General features: G+C 31.5%; 1 protein-coding gene and 1 long non-coding RNA gene across 3 annotated transcripts; one reads left to right on the forward strand and one right to left on the reverse strand.

The window, feature by feature from the left end:
• The first annotated feature begins 2,717 nt into the window (after window positions 1–2,717).
• LOC114379613 lies at window positions 2,718–3,367 on the forward strand. The gene is made up of 3 exons (XR_003659543.1): window positions 2,718–2,768; window positions 3,044–3,108; window positions 3,219–3,367. It is a non-coding gene; the product is annotated as an uncharacterized LOC114379613 (long non-coding RNA).
• A 6,505-nt stretch (window positions 3,368–9,872) lies between these two features.
• On the reverse strand, window positions 9,873–12,299 carry LOC114379336 (F-box/kelch-repeat protein At5g60570-like). Of its 2 annotated transcripts, XM_028337978.1 has the most exons (3): window positions 11,967–12,299; window positions 11,660–11,750; window positions 9,873–11,329 (listed from the first exon to the last, which is right to left on the reverse strand). In XM_028337978.1, exon 3 carries the CDS (start codon window positions 11,288–11,290, stop codon window positions 10,196–10,198), a length of 1,095 nt encoding a protein of 364 aa, XP_028193779.1. In that variant the 5' UTR covers window positions 11,291–11,329; window positions 11,660–11,750; window positions 11,967–12,299; the 3' UTR covers window positions 9,873–10,195. The 2 variants fall into 2 exon arrangements, with proteins under 2 accessions (XP_028193779.1, XP_028193778.1); XM_028337977.1 differs by having other exon boundaries at window positions 9,873–11,750.
• Between the last annotated feature and the right edge of the window lie 6,118 nt (window positions 12,300–18,417).

Below are 18,417 nucleotides of genomic sequence, written 5' to 3' on the forward strand. Positions count from 1 at the left end.
AGACACAAAAGAAATCTGCAACTAAGACAAACATATGGAAGAAAAGGTCCATATTCTTTGATCTTCCATACTAGTCTGATCTTCATGTTAGACATTGTAAAGATGTCATGCATGTGGAGAAAAATGTTTGTGATAGTTTAATTGGCACCCTCCTTAACATTAAAGGCAAAACAAAGGATGGTTTGAAGTCTCATAAGGACTTGGTCAAAATGGGTATATGAGAGCAGTTGCATCCAATCTCACAAGGTTCCCGAACGTATCTACCCTCAGCATGTCACACAATGTCAACAAACGAGAAGAGGATTTTTTGTCATTGTTTGCGTATGCTAAAAGTTCCACAAGGATACTCTTCAAATATCAAGAGCCTTGGGTCCATCAAGGATTTGAAATTGGTTGGCTTGAAATCTCATGATTGTCATGTACTAATACAACAACTATTACCTTTCGCGATTCGGGGAATCTTTCCTGACAAAGTTTGGGTTGTCATAACGCGTCTGTGCTTTGTTTTTAATGCTATATGTAGCAAAGTCATAGACCCAACAACATTAGATGAATTGGAGAACGAGGCTGTCGTTGTCCTTTGTCAAATTAGATGAATTGGAGAACGAGGCTGCCTTTGTCAAATGGAAATGTATTTTCCTCCATCATTTTTCGACATAATGGTCCATTTAATTGTTCATCTAGTAAGGGAAATCCAAATGTGCGGTCCTGTTGTCTTACAGTGGATGTATCCAATTGAGCGTTACATGGAAGTGTTTAAAGGATATACAAAGAATCAACACCGACCAGAAGCTTTAATTGTTGAAAGGTATGTTGCTGAAGAGTGTATCAAGTTTTTCTCTCAGTACATTGAAGGTGGTAAAGCGGTGGGCCTTCCTAAAACTCGTCATGGTCGGACACCGGGGGGGTAAGGGCACACGAGGATTCAATGTTGTCACAATGACTCGGCACGAGCTCTCACAAGTGCATCTGTATGTATTAAACAACACAGCTGAGGTCATTCCATACATAGATTCTCACAAAAAAAATGACCGAAATGAACCCAAAAATGAACATGATGAGGATTTTGCAAGTGCATAATAAATCTTTCATTACCTGGTTCAGGGAAACAATATTTGCCGATGACAGTGCTTCGAAAACGTTAAGGTTGTTGGTTGTTGGTCCAAATCTTAGTGTAGCAACTTGGAAAGGGTATGATATCAACAATTATTCCTTCTACACCAAGTCTGAAGATGAAAAAAGCTCAATGCAGAACAATGGTGTGAGTGTTGATGCCGACTCCGATCACTTTTCTAGTGCATCAGACAACAATCCAATTCGAGCAACCATGTCTTACTTTGGAGTTATTCAAGAAATCTGGGAGCTTGACTATACTGAATTTAGGCCAGTTGTTTTTAATTGTAAGTGGGCCAATGGCAATACCGGTGTCCATCAAGACGAATTTGGATTTACCTTAGTAGACCTAAATAAGGTGGCTTATGTGGACAAACCTTTCATTATGGCACAACAAGCAAGACAAGTGTTTTATGTCCAAGATCCTTGTGATTCAAGATATTCAATGGTTCTACAAGGCAGACCAAGTGGTTTAAATGACTCACTCGATCATTGCACAATTGTCATTTGTGAAACACCACCTTTTCCCACCAAAATGCCTTCTATCAATGACTCAGACTACGTCGATGACGTGCACGCAAATCGTATTGATCATGATGAAGGACTACGGGAAAACAATGTGGCTTAACTAAATTCTATGAAACTAATGTAAAATCCTTTTTCCTTTTATGTTGGCAAATTTATTATTGTTCATGTTTCCAATGTCATTTGAATATGGTCTTTGTTTGTGATTGTTGTTAACATTTTAGTTTTTTTTTAACAGGGTCATGGGAACTCCACCAGCATCCCCTTCGCCGTCAAATGTGCATTTAGAGGCGGCATCTAGGAATACTAGACGATTGACACGTCTAAGGAGATTGACTTTAAGAACGTTGGATCAGCCTAGACTAACTGTGAACATTGACGCTGCAACTGGACAAGGATTGGGCCCAAATAAAGAGATATTCCACAACTATCTAAGGGTCGTAGCTAGAGAAAAAATTCCAATTGTACATAACAGTTGGAAGGAAGTACCAGACTCCCTAAAGGAGCTTGTATGGAATGACATTTTGGTAAGTTTCGTCATGCTGAAGTATATGGTTAAAAAGATTTAAATGTTTTAAATTATGCATATATTACTAAACAAATTGCCCTGTAGGCAAAATTTGATATCCCAGAAGCCCTTAATGCAAAGAAGAAGCTTATGTCCAGTGTCGCCACTAGATGGAGGCAGTTTAAATCATTCCTCACTACAAAATTTGTGTATAGTAATTCTGAGGGGGAACAACAAGAAGATCCTTCACTCAAATATGGCCTAGATCCACAAGCATGAGAGGAATTTGCAAAAACCCACAAAACCCCTAACTGGCATGTTAGATGTTAATATTCTTTAATTTTAATACTCTCTTGTAATTATAAAGGCAATTAGATTTTATTCATGCGACAACTATATGGTACTCCACATAGAAGAAGTGCATCTTGGGCATAATTGTAGCTAAATATAAAATTGACAGAAATTAATCTAATAACATAAATATTTGTGAACTCATAATTACACGTCAATTTCTTATGCCAAAAAGTATTAATTACATATATTGTCCTTTTGCCAATCATTCATATATAACATATGCACTTCTTGGGCAATTCCATTCCTTTTCAGTCCCTCAAACTTGACTGTAATAATAATAATAATCTCCTCCAACTTTTCCTTTTTTTATAATTAATTTTCCCATCTTGTGTTGTTTTTTCTTTCCTTCTTGTCTATGAGTGTGCTTTAAAGATTTGTAGGGTGTGTGTGATTGCTGAGAAGTGTGAAATTGTTTTAGAAAAAAAAATTTAAAACCGAAAACTGAGAAGTGAATCAATCAGACCATTATTTTTTGTTCAGTTACTTTTCTTGTTTGATCATTCTTCTTAGAGTTTATTTTTCCATTTATTTTTAATTTCAAAGTGCCAGAGTTGCAAGGAGAACCTGAAGATATCTCCAAAGAGAAGGCTCGAATTGCTGCTCTTCAGGTGCATTGTTACATTTTTTTGTCACACATTCCTAAACTTGTGTGAGTTTAGATTGTTCTGTTTTTTCTTTGTTATCATTTTTTTATACTTTTTTTTGTGTTCATGGCAAGGTGAATGGACCTGTGTTGGTTGAAGACACTTGCCTCTGTTTCAATGCCTTGAAGGGCTTCCAGTGGATATAATTGTTATTTTTTTTTTTTCATGCTATGAAAGTTGGCATTATACAACCTGACTGGTTTTGATTGAATGTTTGAAACTTCTGCAGGGCCTTACATGTAAGTTCTCTTTCACCCTTAACCATTGTGCTCTGGTGAACTTTATACCCCTTTATTTTATCATAATAGTTTAGATCCCCCCATATGATTGTTATTCATTTTACGCTGTAGTTTTTTTAGCATAACTCTGATATAAGGACAAGCATATAGTTTCTTATAATTTGCTGAAACTACAGTAGGAAACTGGGGATGATAGAGAATAGTTATTTATGTATGTGCTTATTAGGTTATTTTATATTAAAGGCCTGGGCTTATATTTCTTGCGCTGAGACAGTTTGAGAGAGAGTTATCTTGTGATTTGAGAGGAAATTGGGGCCTTTGGGCATTGGGAGGCACAGACCCTCTAAGTGTGCTCTCTGTTCAGTGATTTGGGGAGTTCTTCCCTCATGATGTGCTCTTTATCCTTAATAGCCTCCTACCTTTCTTTTAGGGTTTAAGTCTATCCATCTTTAAAGGGATATTGGTTGTATTCTTGTATCTTTCCAAGGCATATATAATCCACTATTTTATATCCCAAAACCATCTTAACCACAAATACCTCTATATGGTCCAGCACTCAGACATTCTCCTTAATGTTTCTTATCTATCCTGGTATGCTCACTCCTTTATCCGCTTAAGCATTCACTGGTTAACTTTAGGCCTAGCAGATAATCTTAGTTTGTGTATCCAACATGTTTAGGCTTTCCCATGGGAAAAAGAACAGATACAAATTGGAACGTGAGAGATATTGTTTTTGTTTGCATCTAAGATTTTGACTAAATACTGTCATATAGAGACAAGGAATTTGGAAAGGACACGTCTCACCAAACAAACAGAAGAGAGAGAATGGAGAATGAAAAAAATTGGAGGTTGTCGGGAATATTGTGTGGGGGAATTTGGACAATTTTAAATGTCCATGTCTCTTTAATAACAGCACAAGCAGTCAAGCACAAAGGTGCAATGTTGGGAATAATGGTTCAAAATCTTGCATTCATTTGGTGAGTTGGTATTATGATGTCTGAACTAATGTGTACAACTTGTAGGAAATGTTTTATATTGAGTAACATGTGCAAAGAGTGTGTGCAATTATAATTTATAAACCAAGTCAAAGGGTGTGGTTCACTTGTTTGAATGGGGATCACAATAGGGCTTTCTGACTTGTGCAAACCACCTCTTGTTAATCCTATTTGGTCAAGTTTTGGATCCTATGGGTCTAAATGGAGCTATCTAACTCTAAAATGCTTCGAGTTTTGCAGTCCAGCTTATTATAGGGTAGGGTAGGGAACCTGTGTGTGAAGGTTTCATTCTAAGAGCAAGGCAGATTTGGGGTTTGTGCATTGCATGCCTCTAGTGCTCTTGATTTGGCAATGTTTAGGCAATGGTTGCTCAACTTGGGAAATCTGCAAGGGTTGCTTCTAAAATTTGGTATTAGAAATTATGACATGGCTACTGATATGTTAATGCAGCTCCTAAGGCCATTTTACACAGAAAAACTAATTTGGACAGCTAGCACAAGGGTTCAACTTTTGAGCATTAGGCAGGATAATGCATATATCTTCCAAACTTGATTTTTAGGTTCACACTTGCCTCTTAACCTTGTGCAGCAAAGTAACTAAACACCAACCACATTTTGACATTGAAACACAACTTGGCAGACCCTATATCAGCAAATTGGACATGAGAACCACCCCTGGTGGGGTCGCTGCATCCATGGCTGCAGCAGCAAAACTTAATCAAAACAGCTACCATTTCTTCCTTTCATCTCTTTTGATTATTTCAACGAAAACAATGCAAATTCTGCTGACATTTTAATCATTGTGTACATAAACTTAAGTGGTAGTAGGTTTTCATGTAATAGCTAATTCAAGTTTATGGTTTTGTGCAACACGTGCAGGACAAGTGACTGATGCGTGAAGATCTCAAGTTTCCATCCAGTGGAGTTAAGTGCCATACCCTGTGGCTGCTGGGGCATCCATGGCGATAGTGTGTATATATAATATATGTATGTTGTAGAGTTTAAAGCTTAAATAAATAAATCAAGTCACTCTCAAGATTAATTTCTGTCAATATTGTATTTACATAATATTTAACTGGATTAACTTAATTTCTGTTATTTAATACTTCATTTCTGTCAATTTTATATTTCTGTCAATTCCTGGGAAAGATGGACTAAGTGAGAGCTCTTTGAGGGATCTTCTCCATGGATATGAATATGTTCTTATATATGAAGATAAAGATGGAGACTGGATGCTTGTGGGTGATGTTCCTTGGGAGTAAGTTATTTTTCCTATTGTCATGATTATAATTATAATTTATAAATTTTAAGATAATGTTGTTTTTCAATTATGATAGCTCTGGTTGAACTTGTTAAATCCTTTGTTGTTCACTAATTCACCACATGCTAGTATTTTGTATTTTAGGAAATTGTCTTAGGAATTATAATAACCTTATATAAAAAAAATTATAATAACTTGTATTTGTATGAAATTGTCTTAGGAATTTTTATTTTCTTAAAATTTATTTTAAAAATTAATATTTAAATGATAAATTAAATATAAATAATACATAAACCTCTTATTTTTTATTTAATTTATCATTTAAATATTTATTTTACCATTAATATTAATGACAATCATGCTAATATATATTATTTTTAATTATTTATATTTTTCTGATGGGATATCAATAAGAAAAAATATTAATAATTAAAAATAATATTTAATTCAAGGATGGTGCTTACCTCAACAACGTCTTTGAAAGTGAGTATTCTAAGACGGTGCTGATGTAAGCTAGAAGATAAACTTTCAAAGATGATGTTTACCTCAGCAACGTCTTTAAAAGTGAGCATTCGAAGATGGTGCTTACCTAAGACAATCACATGTCTAACCCCACAAACCATTCAATGAAGCCACCAAGTAGAAAACATCTTTTTTCCCAAACACCATCAATATAAATAAACAACAAAAACTAACCTTTCCAATGTCTGATAGTCTCGTTGCGAATGAGACCATCGAATATTCGTTTTCTGCTAACGTTCTCTGATTAAGTTCAATACCTTGTCGGATGCTTGGGTGAACGAAACAGATAAATATAGTCATGGGTGACCATCGATTTTGAGAATGACACAAAGCTTGGGAACATGTGGTTTTGGGGAGAACATTTAGGAACTAAAACCCTAAATTTGACCCATACATAAAATCAATTTTTAATTGATTTAACTTAAAATTAAAATTAAAAATTTCCCTACGGTCAACGAATAAAAAAATAAAATTTAAAATAAATACCCACTTGTCAAGTACGACTCTGCCACATCATCAAAATGTACACATGATAACAAAAAAATTGACAAGTGCTTGACGGGTGATTGGACGAGTAGAAACTTAACAATGCAAGTGATACTAAGGATAAAAACAATGAACTAAGTTTAAGTTTGGGGATGTTGACCGGTCTTCAAAAAGTTTAAGGACCAAAACAAAAAATTTTGAAAAGATAAAGGACTAAAAACATAATTATTCCTAAAAATAAAAACAAAAGCGTTGATCCTTTCACAAAAATACTTACCTTGAACATAATTTTTCACCTGATTTCCAAATATGCATTAGATCAAACACAATTATCAATATACCAAATGGATATGTAGCTACAAACTTAAGTAAATTAGAGGCTAAAGATGGCAAAAACAATTGATGAAAAAAATAATGAAAAACTAAAAGTTGTCAAAAAAAAAAATCAAAAGGACAAAAATTTAGGAGTTAAAAGATTTGAAGGATTAAAAATTTAATTTGTCATGTCCCTCTTTCTTATGTCCTTGTTTCTTCACTGAAGCACTCCCTGCTGTTTCATACAATTTGTTATTTAAAATTGTGGCACAAAAATTAAGAAATAAAATTAATATTTTTATTTTCATGATAATTGTTATTATTTTCTTATTTGTATCTAGTTTTTTTATTTTTTTTTCTTGCTTCTTTTTGTATTGATTAATTCACTATCTTATGTTGTTGTATTGAGAATTTTGTATAATAGTGTATGTAAGTTGTTAATGAAGTAGTTTTCAAGTTTCAATAGAAGTGGGGACATACGTTTCTTTTATTTTCTTTTTTGTATGTTTATATTTTAGCACCTAGTCCTTAATAACTCGCGATAAAAACTCGATGGCTACGCGGTGGTTTCCTTACTCAAGGTAACTCGTGATTAAAAATTTAAAAAACAAATAATAATTCTTAACATTAGTAAAAGAAAATAAAAAATATTAAATATGAAAATATATTAAATAAAATAATATAGAAAATATTAAATAAAATTAAAAAAATATACATTAATTTATTAAATAATTAAAATAAAAAATTATTTGTGATTTTTTAAAAATATTTTAAAAAAATAAAAATTGTAAAATAATTTATGACTCGAATAAAAAAATTTCTTTAAGACTGGTATTTAAAAAAATAAAAATTTGAAAAAAAAAATTACAACTTAAATGTAAAAAAAAAGTTATAACAAATAATAGGACTTTTAATTCAAAAATCTTAACTTCGGGATATTCATTTAAATTTTACTCCCAAAATGATAAATTTGAAAAAAAATTAGCTTGATTGATCGTTTGGCCGTTACCAATTACATTCCGGTAAACGGCCGCTGAACGTAAAAATATAAATTCTTCCTTCTCAGTCTCATGTGTTGGAATGTGTCAAACCCCGTTTGCAGTGATGGAAACAGGTTCCCAAACACACTTTATATCATTGCAAATAATAATAATCAAACGAACTAGTTTGAGTACAATTCTTAGGAATCATTACAAGTAATAATAAATCGGAATTGTATTGTTCTCTCGTTCTCGTACATCCCAGGGCTCTGTATGTCCTTAAAAAGATGTGAAATTTCAGTTTTTTTGTCCTTCTCATATTCGTAGAGCTCCTAGAGAGAGAGAGCTGCTAAAAAATTCTAATCCTCTTTCACTAGCTCCTTTTATACAGTACATGGGTCATCTTCCAACATGGAGAGAAAGCTTTCTTGTTTGAGAAAAAGTCAACTCTTGTGAGTTTGAGATTTCTCCTTTTTTTTTTGTTCATTAGAAACCTAATTTCTTTTTTTTATTACCTAAAATTAAAATAATAAAATAAAAGAAAATAAATAAAATTTCAAATTAATTTTAACAGAAAAAACAGATAATCTCTTCTATTTTTAATACTTTAAAAATCATCTTTTTGAAAGTAAATCAAGTTACAATTTAATATATGTAGCTTACATGACATCCCTTTAAAATAAAAGGAATTGGATTATCATATATTGCTTTGATTTTTCATTTTTCTTCCCAATTCTCTCTCTGTGCAGAAAAAGAAGTCCTAGAAAATTGGTAGACTGTTGGGTTCGAATCCCTTTTGATTAATTGGCACTGTCTGCATATCATTTCTCTAGTTGGGAGTTAGTTGCATCTGTCATTTTATAGCACAAGATTCCAAATCACTTACTGGAAACAGTAAGCAATTTACTCACAAACTCACAGTTGTCCAATAAAAAATTGGCTACCCGAATAGTTCTTGTTGAAAAAATTTGGTAGAAGGAAATTTTAGTTCTTTACAGTAAAAGTGTGCAGATTCCATCCTCAAACAATAATAAATAAATATGAATCCTATTCTCTAACTCACTGCTGTCATACATTGTGAAAGAAAATAAAAAATAAAGAATGACTACACTTCATGGATTAATATGAGAACACCTCATGACAGTTAAAAAAAAGAATAAGAAAAGAAAAACTTAGTATAACTCAAATTGGTCATCTAATGACTCAAAATAAGTGTGTAAAATGCATGCGCAATGATCATTAATCAATAAACAAAGTGGGCATTGCGCTGAGCCTTGTTTCATGATTCACACAATCACGTAGTTGGTTGGCGGGGAAAGAGGTCAAACTATCTATTCATCTCAACATCAAATTGATGATTAAGTGTACTAAGGACTGTGAAGCATTAAATAATGGGTTACAAACGCAGAGGACAAAGGAATCAAATAGAGTAATGACGCATGGTCCCAATTAATCTCCCAAGACTTGAGAAGAGAAAATCATTTTAAGGTCATGTTGTTGATTAAGTGTATGCCACATAAATAGGAAGACGAAAACATGACCTTAATTAAGGAAGAACAGCTGGAATGGATGGACAAGGAGCACGAACACATTATAGACCTGAGGGGACCTCGTTTTCATGTTACACAAAAAGGTAGCACGAAGAAAAGGATTTCAAAATAGTTGGTAACTTTGTTTTCACCTATGCTTGAAATGTAAACATTAAAAATTTGAGCCAAATGTGATGATAGATTGCTAAGCAAAAATATAAGGAGCAGTTTCTATCATTTGACTTTTCTTAGCACCTTAGCTACAGCCTAAGCTCAGAGAAACTCAACTCTAGTCAGACAAAACAATTTGAGAATCCCTTCCCCTACAACACACTAGATTTCTCTAATAATGAACAATGGGCATAAATTTTGATAAATATACTACATATATATACAACATGATTGAAGAAGCAAGCAATGAACATTAAACAATGAAAATCCTTCATTTATTGGTTTACATATTTGGCTAAAGAAGATAATAGAACATATCTGTGTAAGCCTACTCAGTAATATCAAATGCAATTTAGTAGTATTATGGACCTCGAAAGTGAGAAATACATCCAAATAAACCATGTTAAAAAGAACGAAACCAAATTCTGAGCTAGGGAAAGCTATCCCGGCAACAATTAACCCAGTAAATGAGGTGATTGAACATGGAGGCACCCTTCAAGGCTAAGTCAGATTGTGGATACCAGCATCCTCTGTTGAGTCAATCTAAAATTATCTCAACAACCCATAACAGCACAATTATACACGAACACCCCGACATGCTCCTTCACTCCAAGTACCTGCCAATCTATGGTGCCATTGCTGATCCCTGACTTAGGACACCATGAACTCAGCACAATAGATTCACCCTCTGGACCCCTTTGTCCACCCACAACCAAAAGTTGCTCTCCACAAACCTTGAAAGCCAACCCCCAACCATTAGAAGAATCCGCCCTGACTGGAAGCCTCCCCAATTCATTCCAGGTGTTCTTTTCCTTGTCATATTTTTTCACCATGTTAGTCAGATGCTCAACTGCATATAGCTGATTATCCACAACAGCCACAAGTGGAGGTGCCTGAACACCCACGTTAACATACGGATACATCCCCTCTATTTTCCGCCAACTCCTTGTCTTGAGATCATACTCCTCTCCACAACTTAATGAAACAGTTGTACTTGACATTCCACCAATCACGTAGAATTTGCCATCCATAAAAAAACCAGAACACAATCTACGCGATGTGTGCATGTTTGGTAAAAGTTCCCACATACCTGTTGAAGAGTCATACAACTCAGCTGATTTTAGAACATTTCCATACTTATCACTTCCCCCAGCAACAATAGCAATCGATCCAAGACTACTAGATCCAAACAAACACCGAGGCTGGTTCATCTCCTGGCACTTCACCCAACCACGACAAATCATGCTATACTTCCAAATAGCAAACTCCATCAGTTCCCGACCGAAGACTAACAGTTCGCAGCCCACGGCCAAGGACTCCTTGTCTGCATGGTTAAAGCACTCATCACAAGGTATCTTGGGTAATGACATCCACCTGTTTATCTTGGGGTCAAAGGCCACCCATCCTCTTGGATCACAAACCATATACACCAAATGCTCCACAGCCCCCAATTGTTTCCTCAACCCATATAGATACCCACTATTGATCAGTTTATTGAACCTTTTATTGATACACGATAGTGCGGCATAATCGGATCCACTAACCCAAGCAAGACAATTCAAGGCAACATCATCAATAAGACCAGGAAGAAGCGAATCATTTGGTCCAGGTCCAGAAAAACCATCATTCGCTCCTTCCCCTCTATTCATTTCCAGAAGGTTATTCACTTTCTTTCCATCCTCCTCCCCCTGCAAAGAACAACCCAAACGTAATTTCTTTGTCATGACAAGGAATCCTCACCACACCCAAACAAAACCATAGCAGATGCAAAATCAACCATGAAAGGCAGAAGAAAAAACCATTATTATTATAATCATTCCAACAATCCCTTTAATTCATGTGCCGCCTCTACCCACAAAAACAAATTCATCACACCATCGACATGCCGCCAATCTCTTATCTATTCATTTATTCCATAATTGCCTTTATACTTAATAAAAACAAACCACCCCTCCCTCTAGAAACGAAAAACCATAATCTCTGACGAAAATAGAAAGAGAGAAACGCGAGTGCAATACCAAATGAATCAACGACAGGATTTGAAAAATTGAAACTCTCCCCCAGCAAATTCTCCTGTCGTCTGATTCCGAGCTACAGAGACAGAACCATCTGCAAAATTCACGAAAACAGGAAATGAAACAACCTTGATTGAAAGGGTAAAAGTGTGCCAAAAAAAATCAAATTTGAGCAAAAGGGTATGCTCTGATCCAATTCAAGGAGCAACAACCAGATTCGGATCCGAAAAACACATTATTTTAGAAAAAGGAAAATGATTGATTTTGTTAAGCGGGTAAGAGAGGAAATAGAAATGTGGAAGAAGGGTACCTGAAAGTGAAGAGAAGGCGCGGATCTCAGAAACAGAAAAATTGATGTGAGGGGCGAGAAAGCATGATGTTTTGTTGTTACTGGAAACGGTGTGTGAGTGAAACACAAACTGGGCTTAGATAACTTGCAACTATGGACACGGAATGACTGAGGGATACTATGTGCGAGTTACGAGCGTATAAATATAAATAACTCCAATACAACACAAATGTTTTTGTTCTTCGCTCTTGTAACCCCACTTCTTGGTGTAATTCCAACTTGTGATGCCCTTTTTCGCTTATTCCTGTTCGCACCCTTTGTTCTGTCGTTTTTGTTTTGCTGTAATCACAATAATAAATTCGGAATTTATATAGTCTGCGTAAACTGTTCAAGCACTTAAATTTTGGTAACTTATCATTCATCTTGTCGTTGGACGTTAACAAAGTCCAAAATTACACACGCCACGCGTATAGAAGAACTTGTTTATATACTTCAACTTATTTTTTAAAAAAGAATATGTGCGTTGGAAAATTATAATCTTTAATTTGCTAAAATATTTTTAGAATGAAATATATTTTTTCGATTATCCTAATTAGAACATTTGACTCCAATATATTTTCACAAGCTTGGACTCTTTGCATCGATTATATGACTAATATCGAACCTATGTTCTTTTTCATAAATTCAATGTGTATTGATAATTGAGCTACTCTTGTTTGTGTAACTTTTATTTTTCTTGAGATGTTATGGATTTTCTTTTCACATTTTCTTCTTACATTTTTTATTTCAAGAGTTTTTTTTTTACTAGAGTTTAGTCAAGTTATCAATTAAGCGTATTTCATTTTTTTTGGGGGGAAGCATTTTTCATTTTTATTTTTTGAAGAAAAAAATATTAATTGTATTTATTTAAGTTAAGGAGATGTATAATATATTTGAAAACATATTAGTAATGTTTTAATTTAGGATTTGTTTTGTAAAATGTATAGTAATAAATTATTAATGATATATAATAAATCACTCCTTTAGTTCATTTAGCTCATTTATTTAGGATTAGTAATAAATTTGAAAATGAACTGGTGGTATTTTTGAAAGAGGTTCGTTTATATTAAATTGACTAAAATATAATTTATAGTGTATAAGATTTTTTAAGATTAGTGTGTTATTTTTTTTATAAAAAAAATGCAATAAGAATATGTTCTATGTCGATTTGTATATTTTTTATGCTAAAAGAAGTAGAGTATCGAAGAGTATTTTAAGTTAGATGTTATTATATAAAAATGTTAAAATTATTATAATAAAAACTATAATTAGAGAACAAGATATTTTTTAACTTGTATACTTTTTAACGGTTATCTTTAGAACATTTCATTTAATAATCAATGAAATTAATTTAAAATAAAAAAAATAATACCTATTCATAAATGTCCTTTACATAATATTATACAAATAGAAATTATAGCTTCAGGTCTATTGTTGTAAACATTGGTTTACAATTTTTAGAAAGTCAGAAAGATGCACTTAGAAATCTAATATTGTACATATTTAAGTTTTTATTTTTACTTTTTAAAAAATCCATTATTTGAGTTTGAGTCGGATAATACTGTTAAGGGCAACAAAGCTTTTTGAAATTGAGTTATATACTACATTTATAAGACTTGAATTTTAAAATTATTGACTAAATTAGATTAAACAGAAAGAGCATACTTATCTTAGTTTATTTATGCGCTTGGTAGATTATGATTTTATTTTACGTGTATTTTATAAAGGATGAAAATTCATTACATATATCATGATACATTTAAGTTTAACTTAGATTTTTCTATATTATGATATTGGTGAAATTTCTTTTTTAATAGAGTCTTCCTTTTAATCATATTTTTTTCATCCATAAAACTCAAATCAATACTTTATTTAAGGGATTGAGTCTAGGACTAGTCAAACTAACAACAAACTAAACTTAGATTAATTTTACTAATTGAAACGGAAGAAGATCGAGTAGCTAATTTGGTTCATGGATTTTGCCTATTTTTGACCTGGTTAAACTTGTGAAGAGAAATATAGCTAAAAACTTGACCAGGTCAACATTTGAAGTTGTTCAATTAATGGGTTGGATTCAATTCTCAACACCTGTGTCTGTGTGATTGATGAATAACATGAAATCTGTTGGTCAGCGGTCGTAGTGAATAAATTGTTGGGTTTCTGTTAACATTTGTTCTTTCACCAGCGTTGCATGTTTGGTGTTTGGTACTTGGTACATGGTACATGGTACATGGTAGTAGGACAACGTCTTAGTAAACTAACGCACCAATAACGTCACCCAATTATCTTATTACAGCAATTTATATTAACAATAATCATTTCTATTTCAGGATTTGGGAATAAGAAGAGGAGATGGAAATGAAATCCAGATTTGTTTTTCTAATTCTAGACTTTATATTACGTGATGAGATACATTACGTAAATTTTATGTGCACTATTAAAATAACAATAATTAATTTGTTTAGTGAGAGAAGAGCTGTACAAATAAATACAGAGAGAAAGAATATGTTTTCTTTTTCTATTTATTATTAAATAAAATTAATGTAACTCTCACTATATAGCAGTCTTGTAAGTAGGAAATTATTCAAAAATAAATTAAGCAAGGTGTCATATTATTCAATATATAGCAACCTGCTTAAATTTTCTTATGATTAGTGGAACGAGTTAATCAGAGGCAAAAGTAATCTTGATTAAAAAAATCAAGAAATAAAAAACAATACTAACTCAACTCAAAAAACTAATTTATTATATGATTTAGTCTCAGGATTTAAGTACCATATTAAGTAATTTTTTATTCTACTGAAATTTTAAATATCGTTACACCTTTTAAGGATAGACGATCATGATAACACATCTGTAAAGTTTAATATAAATTTGCACAAGATAAGGCAAATTATTTGAATTTTCAGATAACACATACGTACACACATGTAGGTGCACAAGATGGAGCAAAACTTTAATTTTCAAATGAAAGAAATTAGCTTTGGTTTTGCTTGATAGTTTGGATTTTGGGAGTATAATTCTGGCAAAAAAAAATTGACAACTGGGTGTTCCACATAGGATTGATGTTAAAAAAGCACCTCTATGATATTGATAATTAATATAAAATAGGACAAAGGACAAGGAAGAATTGACATGCGTAAAAAGATTAAGAATGAAGATTGGAAAATTCAATCCAATCTAATCTAATCACTAATCAGCACCAAAGTTTTGACTAGTCGACCCCCGTGTCACTTTTCTCTCATTATATTGAGTCTCCATTCCTTAATTGCCACCCCAAATCTATATCCAAAAAGTCATTTTCCAAACCTCATTTCCTTTTCGAAAAATGGAAAAAACAAATTAAATACGTTTATGTCTTTGTGAAATGAATCCCAGTTGCCACGTTTTTTAATAAAGTATAAATAAACTTTGATAGGAATTGGCTACCTGAGGCGTCTACATATTTAATTTAATATATTTACATGTTTTTAAAATGTAGTTTTATTATTATTCTTAGTTTAGATAATTATCAACAGAAATTTTTTTGTTCACACATTATTTTGAGTTAAGGTTATAGCAAAAGTTTTACAGGTATATATGAACACGGAGATGGATTAATTAAGAAGGCTGCAAAAACTATTTTAAACACTGCACAAATGAAAAACTAGGAAATGAAAGGAAAATATCAAATGATTAAAAGAGTGATTAATAAGTTAAAAAAATGATTTAAAATACAAAATAACTATTCCACCTTTTTTTATATTTGTATCTATATTAAATTAAATACGTGCAACTATATATAGTGTAGTTAATTAATAAGTGATTCTTTTTACAATTTTTTAATTTATACTTCCTTTTTTTAGAGGAAATTAATTTATACTTCCCAATAAATGTAATTTCATTTTTTTTTCTGTTACTCCCAGTTTAGAAGAAAAGGAAAAATCTAGCAACATATCGATCAAATAGTTTTAAATATGTACTATGTACAAACTCTTATAAAAAAAAATCAACAATATAAGATTTTCGAGATTTATATCTAATGTCGTCGACGAATCCTGTCTATACAAGAAATAAGTCTCAAACTATAACGTTACACATAAAAAAAAAAGTTTCAACGACATCAAATATTTGAAAACATTCAACAATTTACATGCGAAAGCGTGGGAGATATATTTAAGAATAAACTATATTCTAGAATCTATTTCAATTGTCATATATATTATATACAGACCCAAATTTTAAGAATAATTGTAATAAAAATACTTAACCCGTTTTAGGGCCATAAGAATAAAAGTATTATTGAAAATTTGATAAAATCATCCAATTAACGAGAGTAAGCGTGATATGTTAGATTTTCTGTTGGGCATGTCATGCTTCAATCATTAATACAAATTGCAATTGATTTGATAAATTATGGAGAAAAAGAGGAGGGGATGCTTTTTTTTTTTTTTAGCAAGAAGAGGACGGGATGCTGGTCACCAGAAAAACAAACAAGTACATGAAAGCGGAAAATAATTGTGCATAAAAAAATAATTTGAAAATATGAAAAAGTGCCTTTTCTTTGTAATTTATGGAGAAATGTTCTATATATTCTAATAGTTAAGTAATAGTTTTATTTTTCTTTCTAAAACTAACAAGCAAGGGTTGAAATAAGTCGAGCCTAGTGAAACCAAGTTTTATTAGGCTTGAGTTTAACTTATTATGTGTAGATTTTTTTCAAAGGTTTGGCTCGGATAAAAGTGTGACTTGTCCTACAAACCTATTTAAAAATGTGCTTAAAGACATCTTTGATCAATTAATTATTTTAAAACAGAAATACTAATTAAAAAAAGAAACTTATAAAATTTCGTATAAATAATGTACAAATCCAAAAATAATTGATAAACAAAATCATATTAAATTCAAGTCGTTAAAACACAAAATATATCAAAAGAAAATGAAAAAAAGATAGCATAATATTAAAAAATATATGGATTAAAGATGATTTATACTAATATAGCCAAACAAAAATATTTAAATTATCTGAAAATATATTTACAAAACATTTTTTTCCCTAGAAGTATTAATCTAGTTGCATTATCCTTTTAGCTTGAGTTGTCTTTCTTTTTGAAAATTTTTCATATGCAAGTAAATTTTCTAACCACTTTATGTCATTTCATCCTGTTATCCATAATGTCATAAAAATGATATAGATCATTGAGTTGCTATAAAGCTAACAAACAAAATATAATTCAAAATATACACCTTTAAACCAATAAATTAAAGTGTAGATAATCATCATTTTAAAAGTTTTTTATTTAATAATAATAATTATTATTATCATTATTACTTAAACAGACTGATTTGTTAATTTTAACAAACTTTTTTTATAATTTGGATTTAGTTTTTTATCTAAAAAAACTTTTTAAATAACTTGAGTTTGATTTTTATAATAAATAAGTCAAGTTGAACTTTTAATTTTAATTAGATTGAACTAAATACTTTGACAAACTGGCTCGATTCATTTTCTATGAGAAAGTGGAAGAGAATCTAATACGTTTTCTTTATTCCAATAGAGAGCCACATGAATGCCGAAGTCGAACAAGATCCCAACAAAATAAAAATGAAAACTAATACTACTAGTAAACTGCCATCATTATGCCATTTGTCGACCTTCAAAAGCCTTATTGCTTTTTTGCAATGCCACTACTTGATTCTGAAAATGCAAAGTAATAAGTGCATTAATCAAACTCCCCAAAACTTTTATAAAATGTACTTGTATTTATGCTATGCCCCCTCATATTTTAAAGGACAACTTAAATTTTTTTTCATTGGCATATATAGCAGCAGAGTTCACCTCAGATAGCGATACCACAACTGACATTATTATTTTTAGGAAATATGTTTGATTGAAGATTGTGTATGTGGTGTCGGGGGTATTAATTCATTCAGGGGAGGTATGCATAATTTTCTCTAATAAATATAAACCTGTAAAAACATGTAAAACGATAAAGAATTTATATGGATATTTTTTAGCTTATAAAATAGGTTTTGTTAATTTTTTTTTTCCAATAAGTTATTTGCAGACTATTTTAATAAACTTCTCAGTGAAGCTTATCAAATATGTTTTAAAACTCATTCTAATAAATTTTATGATTAAATTTATGGCATGCATGAGCTTTTTGCTATAAAAACTTGTTAAATAAGTACTTATTTAAGCACATAAATGCACTGAAAATAATTTTAATATTTTATTTTCAATAAATAATATGAACAATGTTGTAAGCAATTTTAAAATAAATACAAATATAGTTTATAGTTTATAAATAATGAAGAAAAAACTAATTTTTTGATATAGTTTACTACTTGTAATAATTTATTTGATAATTTGTTTAGTATCTTCAATTATGAAAATAAATCAACAAATCATCAATATAAAAATGCTCATTAAAATTTTTTTTCTTTTAAAATT

The sequence above is a fragment of the Glycine soja genome, chromosome 12 (genome assembly GCF_004193775.1).
Source record: "Glycine soja cultivar W05 chromosome 12, ASM419377v2, whole genome shotgun sequence".
Taxonomy (NCBI): domain Eukaryota; kingdom Viridiplantae; phylum Streptophyta; class Magnoliopsida; order Fabales; family Fabaceae; genus Glycine; species Glycine soja.